Source organism: Excalfactoria chinensis, chromosome 13, assembly GCF_039878825.1.
Source record: "Excalfactoria chinensis isolate bCotChi1 chromosome 13, bCotChi1.hap2, whole genome shotgun sequence".
Classification (NCBI taxonomy): domain Eukaryota; kingdom Metazoa; phylum Chordata; class Aves; order Galliformes; family Phasianidae; genus Excalfactoria; species Excalfactoria chinensis.
The window spans coordinates 6,390,655-6,399,122 of record NC_092837.1 but is presented as its reverse complement, the minus strand read 5'-3'; the positions used below and the strand labels follow the sequence as shown (position 1 = coordinate 6,399,122).

Genomic DNA, 8,468 nt, shown 5'->3' with positions numbered 1-8,468 from the left:
ATCCTTAGCCGACAGAAATTAACATTCTCCCATCCTTGCCAAGCCAGGAGTAGATCTTTGGTGGTAAAACACCATCAAGTTTACTCCAGTTAACCTTCTTGAAGGTGTTTGTTGCAAAGAATTCAGTTTCCTTTGATTTTGGTAGATCTTGTTCTAGAAGAGGAAAGAGACTTTTATTTCAGTATCACTCTTCAGACTAATTTGAAGGCACTTACAGCAACCTGTGGCACGTGGCTTCTTCCAACTCACTTTTCCTGGTGTCCTGGTGTGAAACTGTACCAGGAAAATGCAAAAGGAGAAGAAGAAGAAGAAGAAATCACCAACCAAAGTAACGAGTCCGCTTGGATCTAACCTAGTTTGGGAATCCCAAAGATGCAGCGGAATCTGAACTGGCTACCCAGTGCCAGCTGAAAAAAAAAACAACCCAAAAAGCACTGGCTTCTTTTTAAGCTTTTTTTAATGTACAGATCAAACAAACAGACTTTCAAGTGCTTTCATTTAACTTTGATGCCAAACTTTGATGTCTTCGCCATTTACAGTAATCATTTTTATGTGCACTTAATGTTATTTTTCTTTAGTCCACAATGTTACACATAAAACACCAACTTCATTTGAAATACGCAGCATTTTTGCTATTCAAAAACTCTGCATTTTTAATTTCTTTCTTATCAGCAGACCACTTCTGGGGCAAAGAGGGAACATCAAGTTTTGAATGGTTGGTTTCAATTAATATTTTATGTTTGGATTCAAACAAGCTGGCTTATAGGAGGGCTCTGACACTTTTTTTCCATACTTTATTTTCTGGCACATCTTAAACCTGAAGCGATGGTTCTCTCTCAAATGTTTGGTGCTTTATTCCATGATGGGGACCCAAAAGATGACATTTCTATGCGGTTTAATCCATTAGAATCATTGCTCATTAGCCCTCTGCCAAGCTGGGGTGGAGCAGCTCCCCAGTGTCTCAGGAAAAAGACAACACATCGATCCTTTGCTTCAAATACAAATACCTGTTCCTAGTACTTGAACGCCCTCACCCTCAGAAAACAATACAGGGTTGCAATTCTCTAGTTCTGTATTTCCACCCAGCTCTTTTCCAAGAACACAGAAAGCCAGACATGAGTGAAGTTTTAATGAAAAGGGGTCTGAATGATTTCTATTGCATTTAATAACCACTACATCACTGTCAGTAGATGAAAGTGCTATATTGGATTCCATAGCTGACAACAGTGGTGAGTTAGAGGATAGCCTTCAATTAGTCTTCTCCCTTTTTAAACTGACAGAGAAGGACCATATTTGAAGATCACAGACAGGGTCTACAATTAAAGTTTATAGAAGGAGGAAACTTAGAGAAGGAATGTAGTTACATACAGCCCATACTGTGGCATTACCCCATTTCTACAGCAAGAATCCATTCATGCTGTTATCCAGCAGGATACGATATGGGGGGAAAAGTTCTCCTTTCTAGGGCAGATGAAGGAGGAGAGCACCGAGAAGCAATCATTAGAAAAATAATGAGTCGTCTGCTTTGCACAGTTGCCACAAGACATCGGTGCCATGAGGGCTGGCCTGCCAAAGCCAAGGCTGTGCCAAGGAACTATGTACTGCTGGGGCTGCTGCTGCATTTCACCTTGTAGGTGTATGATGCACCACCGGATCAGCATCCCTACTCCCCTGCTATGCCAGGCAACGCATTGGGAAAATGTATTATCAGCCATGTGAAACCTAGAATTTTGGCCCCAAACATAACATCTCAAGCCTACTTTTAAGAATGTCACTTTATGAAAGCATTTATTATGCATACCCTATTTTCCAACCAAGTTAATGCAGCAGTCCTTGAAGAAGGAAGAATGCTTTTGTTTCACATGAAAGGAGATGAGCACAGAAAAGAACTAGCAAGAAACCCAAAAGGGGTTAAATGAACATAAGCAGTCATTGCGAAAATTTCATCACGAAGTCTCACTTATCAGAGGGAAATCATATTAAAGGATATGGTCTAGCAAGGAAAGACGTGCACTGCACAGTAACTTATTCATATGCTCCACGTGTAAAGAAAGCAGCTAAGAGCACAGTCCTTAAGGATGCTCCCAGTTCCAGTGGTGTTCAGAGCACTCAGAACACTGCAGGATTTGCCTCCAATGGCTATCTGATCCAAAAGCCAAACTGTTAAATGAACAAAATTCCCTCATGCTGACCAGGAGCAGAAATGACTGCCTGAATTACTGACAGATTATCAGACTAACAAATCCACCACGAGCTTGGTAAAATAAATAAATCTCTCAAAATACAAGGAGAAGAAATGCATTCCCAGCACAGACCCTGAAAACCTTTCAAACAACAGACACAGCCAGAACGAGAACAGGTGGAGGGATGAATAGGAATTGCTTTCCAAGCACCTATCCCACAAAAGCAGTGAGCAAAGCAAGAGACAGGCAATAACAGGAAAATAAAAACTAAGAGCATCTTCTCCTTGATGAGAATGGATGGGATTCTCTGCTTTGAAATGCAGCACACTAGAGACAAATGTGGACGTTTGTATCTATTTAGCCAATAGTTTACACAACATTGTTATGATCTCCAATAGAAGTTTCAATGTAGTTTTGTATATAAGAGACATAACTGCATCACACTGCAAATCCAGCTGTTTCACACTCACATTTCTCAGTCAAGAAGGTGCCATTTGTCTTCATCCACAGTTCTACATTGATATAACACCAATGGCCGCAGGCAAGATAAAAACTTAGCAAGTGTTATTTTCAAAAGGTTCCTGCAAACCAAGATCTTGGGATGCTTCCCCAGTGGGCAGTGCAGACAGAACGTGGCTCCAGCATAGGTACAGGTCTACCATTGCAATAGAGTTCTGCTGCTGCTGTTATCTAAGCACAACGTTGAGATCATCTCCAGTGACCGAACCTTTCCAGCTCGAGGTTCAACGTTTACAGTTTGTCCTTTTCTTGCAATAACTGTGCTATAGTTTCACTGTTTCTCCGTCATGGCACAGAGGGCCACAGGTTATTGCTGCTTGTGCTCTGAGCTGACAGAATATGAACCCATCCAGAAGGCCTTCAGACACAACACTGACCTGAGCCAAGCCCTGAGCCCAGTCCTGCTGGAGGGCTGCCTAACTCATGGCTGCTTTCACCACTGTGCAGGCAGGTTCTTGTTTAAAGACAGATCAACACCCAGATTCACTGAACTAGAGACACATTCCAGGCCTGAAAGAAAGAAAAAGAAACAGAAATGGATGTTTTTATAATGGAAACCATAAGGAAGAGCTAAAAACTAAAGCCATCTAAGTTATGACAAAGCACATTGGCAAAAAACATCTATTTGCTGGAAGGAGACCTACTGAGAGGCAGAGGTCCCATCATCCATGCTGCACCACAGTGGAGTTCAGCTGCCGCCTCCTTCCCTGGAAAGCTTCATTTCTGATTTGCAGCCTTGTAAGAGCTTTCCAGTACTCTTCAGTTCAGAATAGAGAGGTTAGTAGGATGAGGCTCGTTATTAATAACATAATTAGCCATTCAGAGGGTTTTGTGCCAACTCTACCTTTGGAATTTTAGGACACACTGCACAAGGGGAAACAGGACTTCTGTGTTCACTCTCAAGCTGTTCCATTACACCTGATTTATAGCATGACACTACTTGTTCTAGCCCATAACCTTGAGCTTGTAAACCACACAGGGGAAAATTTACTAACTACTGAGTTCATCTTAATGCACCATTGGGAATTTTAAGCAGGAAAAACTCAGGCGAGGTGCTGAGGACATTTAAAAGAGCTAGTCCTGAGCAGCAATCTTTTAATGGCCCAGTGCAGCACACCTCACAGTCCACTCTGTTTTCTTTTAATTAAAGCTTTAATTTACATGGCTAGCATACAGTAAGGACCTGTGTTTGTCTTCCTCTTAAGAAGATAATCGACAGGAGAGATGAAGACACATTTCATTGCCTCTGAGCTGCATACACTGATGGAGTTCAACCACAACAACACGTATAAATGCGTTTATTCCACTTTTAGTTTGCCTAGGAGTTTGATTAATAACAGAAGCCAGAATGCAGTACTACAGCTCTCATACTGGGGAAGAAAGAAAGACCATCACCCACACAGCAGAATCATTTCTTGGTGGTGAAGAAGTCTGCACTAGCGTATATAGAAAAGCAATGAGAGCTGGAACACAAGTGTCAAAGGTACCTGCTGCAATTTTGACGAGCGATCTAAAAAGGACCTGGGAGTTACATGAGCATCAGGCTGAATGCGAGCCAACAACACACTCACAGATACAACCTGCATACTTGGCTCTATTAGAAGCACGGCCAGCAGACAGAAGGGAGATATTCCCCTCCAGTCAGTGCTGGCAGAGGTGCACCTAGAACATCTAATTTGGTTTCAGGTTCCCCAGAGCAACAGAGAGGGGAAAAAAACTAGAAAGTGTACAGCACAAGGCCTGGAGAACTGGATTTTTCAAGAAGGCTGAAGTTGGGCTTGTTCATTCTGCCAAAAAGAAGCTCCACAGGGTGATCCTGACAGCAACAGCTACAACATGATAATCAACCATTTCTCCATAGCACCGCACCATAGAACAAAGGATTACAGCAACAGAGTGCGATTTGAGGCTGAGCTCTGCTCACATTTCCTTAAGGCTGCAATTCATTATTTTTGGTGAAAGGGAAAAAAGAAAGAAGTGAATTTAGTTTAATATATGACGAAATTAACTCTATCATGCAAAACTTGATGGTTGTATAATTAAGCAATACACAGAAATATCACCTACATGTGGTAGTAAAGCTCTGACCCACATTTTGTCTTTAGGTGCAAGAACACTCAGCTCTTCAAGCACATCACACACTTCCAGATTCATTTCCTCAGTTAATAATCTGAGATGGATGCATAATTTGCCTGATGTAAAGTTACTCTCCTTGGCTTGCTCTGTTCAATGGCAGGCTGCCCTCTGTACTAGCACAGAACTTCCTTGAAACGAGAGTTGATAGAGCAAATATAAAATTAGCTCTGCATTTGCTGTCTGCTCCCGAGAGATCCCTTGTTCCTTACTTCAGTCTAACTACTCAAAAGTCAGTTCCTGACAACAGCTCCTGCAACTTTCCCCTCCTTGCAAGTTATTTTCCCCAGGTGAGGCTCCAGCAAACAGTAACTCATGTGATTATTAGCACCGTTACAGTCTCTTCTTTTGTTTAATTAGTAATTATTTTAAATGACATGGCTGAGGTGCAGCTGAATAGCTGTCATTCAGCAAAATACTTGTTCTTTAGAAAGCTAGGAATAGGGGCATTTTCAAGAGAACTACAGATCATACAGTGAAGACTGTCACACTTTGTTTACACGGTTCATTGAAGATATTAGGAGTAACCTTATTCCTATTTAGAGGAGAACTCTGTTTGCAAATGACCTTCCAGCATCCCATCAGTGGGCTTTCATGGGGACTGACAGAAAGCAAAGAACAATACCTATTAGTTATTTGCTCCAGTTGAGTGAAGGACTTTCCAAGCATCTGGATGCAGAGGAGGCGGTACTCTTACACAGCTCCCATATTTGTGCAGGCAGAGTTAATCAGAAGCTTTATGCTGTATGACCTTGGTCTTGTCAAGTTTATTCCAGGTGCTGCAGCACAGCTGAAGCACCAGGCTGGTCTGTGCCACGTACCATCCCAGCCACTACAGGTCATTGTTTAATCATGTTTAGATTCATCTTCCATGTTTTGCAGAACGCTCATGAACACTACATCCAAAGGGTAGATTTAAGGAAGATTCATTAATGATCTCCTCAGTAATTGCCATAGAGCTCTAAAAAAGGAAGAAACAACAAAAATTCACAACACATCCAGCAAGACATCGAGTTGGCAGAAGTACCTTGACTTTCTCAGCGAGGACTTCAAAATGTTTACGAACAAGCCCAGCAGCAGGTTTTCAAGCTTTCATCAATTAAATCTCACATTGCTGAGCACAGCTCACAGTTCTGCTCTCTTCACATTTCCCTGAAGCTTTACTACACCTTCACGCATACTTGCTCCTTCTGCAGTTTCTGTAACATCAGCACACAGGTACACAAGTGGTGAGTTTACAGTGCCCCAGATGCTATTAATAAAATTAGCATCAAGTAGAGGCCTAGGTGCCTCTCCCCTCCTGTCTGGTGACAGCTCATTTAAGAATGTTCTTTTATTGGAGGTCGCAGGGATAAACAATCATCTTCCACAAAAGACTTGTTGCAATTAACAGTACTTTCCTTCTGAATCCATCTCACAAGTGTAGATGTACTAATTAGCATGAAAGCGCAGCAGAATAAATAAAAAGCAATTTTATTTTATATTTAGAACTTGGCAGTATAAAGCTTTATCACTAGGATTGTACCGAGATCAAGATCCAAACAGGCTCCATAAATCACTTCAGACACTTCCACCCTCCTATAAGCAAATGGGAGGAATCAAGTCAGTTTAAGCTCTGTATCTCATCAGACCTCCCAATGTACTGTTATAGCCAAGGATGTGGATCTTCCTTGGCCAGTACCATAAAGGTCCACTACATGTTATATGCCACAGAACACAAGCATCTTGCCTTTTGACTGAAGGCCATTTAAAGAAGTGTCAGTGCCACCAGCTGCATCACGAAGGTGGAAAAGACATCAGCCACATTCTCACTCCTCTTCCAGTTTTCAGAGAAAACAAGAGCAATGATACAATCTTGTCTGGAGGTCCAAAGGGGATTTGAAGGGAAATCTACAGCTTTCTCCTGAAAGAGGTACTGGGATAAGTTATCTGGAAGTCAGGTTTTGCACTTAAATCATGAGTGCTGTCGTTAAGTATGGATTATCTTGCAATTCGGTTATCTTTGCCCAGATCACTTACAACCCTCCATCAGAACAAGTACTGCATCTGCAAGCACACCATGGAAGAACAGAGGGCAAATAAGCACCATGTATGTACATGTGTAACTTCACTATCCCCTAACACTCTAGGATTTCTTTGGAAGCCAAAAGAAATAGTTGTATGCCACCTCCAGTAGGACAGCAAGATAATTTGTTTCCTTACGAACTGTCCCATTATCATCATTTAAGCACTGATGAAATTAAAGTCAAGAAAAGTTGTCACATTTCAATCAGTGTGGTAAAAAGAACCAAATGAGGTAAGCAATCTAATCCATCCTAATGCTCTCAGAATGGAAGGGTCTAAATATCAGACATCTTCATAAACAAGCAGCAGTAGGTCTTTTATGCCAATGTCCATGATCTCTGGCCAACTGGATGAAAACATGACAGGGTGAGGTCCTTTTCACCACTTTTCCCCTCTGCATTAAAGTAATAATAAAAATAGGATATATATGTATTTTTTTTCAGAGAACTGGAAGTCTGGTTCATGCATGCAACAAGCCATTTCACATTAAATCCATACATTATTTTACTCCCCTCAACATTACAAAAGTGATTTGCTCCCAGACAGTGTAATTAGTTCGCCCTTCAATACTCACACTGAGTTTCCACAGAGAACAGCATGAACTCCACACACATATCCAGACTATTAATGCCATGGTCAGAATTAAGAACGGTTTCAACGCACTGCAAGTTTTCACTACCAGGTCCCTCCCTGACAAACTAAACAATGCCACCTACTGACACTGCCACAATCTCAACTCGGATTTTTCCACTCCCCACCCCCAGACAAAGCGCCTATGGAGCACAACAGAGACAGTAAGGAGGTAGCATTACATCCCAGATAAAGAAATCATTAATTGATGCCTGATAATCCAAGATTGATGCCAGTTATGTTACACTGTTGTAGCTACTTTCAGGTGTCCAATTCTGGCAAATTTACTCCAACTCCTGACCCCACAAACTGACTGCCAATTGTACACTTGTACAATAAAGGACCTGAATGTACGTAACAAAGAGTTGCATGAACTGCAAGACAAAATTCCCAACAAGTTTTAAGTGCACTCTTTCCTCTAGGTTTGATGGCCCAGAGAAGTTGAAAGCTGTAGTCCAAGTAACTCAGAAAGTAGCATCTGTTGCTGCTCTTCCAACATTCCTGCACACCTTAGGCTTGACGAATAAATCTACAATCATTGATGCATCATCCAGCTCCAGCAGCAACAAAAATAAACCTAAAAAATGCTTTTATTATTTTACATAACTACTTTGTCAAACAAGAAGTACCTATACAGTCCCACAAGTCCATCACAGTGTATGAACAAGGGTTCTATTGCGCAGCTGTTGCACGTATTCTTTAGCTTGGTCAAAACCAGTCTTTCGTGGTTCTGGAAGAGGAGGAGGACCTTCCACCAACTTCACAAAGTAGTGGCACGTGACGATTTTCATGATGCCAAACATGCCTTTCCCATGGAAACGGATCCGTTTTGTATAGTGACCTTTGCCTGCCAGAGACTCAGCTGAAGAAAAAAAGGTAGGGAGGAAAGAAGACCAGTCAGTCTCAGAATAAACTGCTATGCATCTGGAACACTGTTTT

At 41.6% G+C, this 8,468-nt stretch overlaps 1 protein-coding gene across 2 annotated transcripts in view; it reads right to left on the bottom strand.

Moving 5' to 3' along the window:
- Positions 1 to 447: 447 nt before the first annotated feature.
- The window catches only part of MRPL22 (mitochondrial ribosomal protein L22), a 13,778-nt gene continuing 5,757 nt past the window's right edge, over positions 448 to 8,468 (bottom strand). The window contains exons 7-8 of one of the 2 annotated variants that reach the window (XR_011905166.1): positions 5,461 to 8,391; positions 448 to 3,212 (exon numbers count right to left, since the gene is read on the bottom strand). Coding sequence is in view for 1 of the 2 variants with exons in the window: in XM_072347887.1 (XP_072203988.1) it covers positions 8,180 to 8,391 (212 nt within the window). In the remaining variant the exon portion in view is untranslated. Of the gene's footprint in view, positions 8,392 to 8,468 lie in introns of both variants that reach the window. The other variant, XM_072347887.1, reaches the window with a different exon arrangement.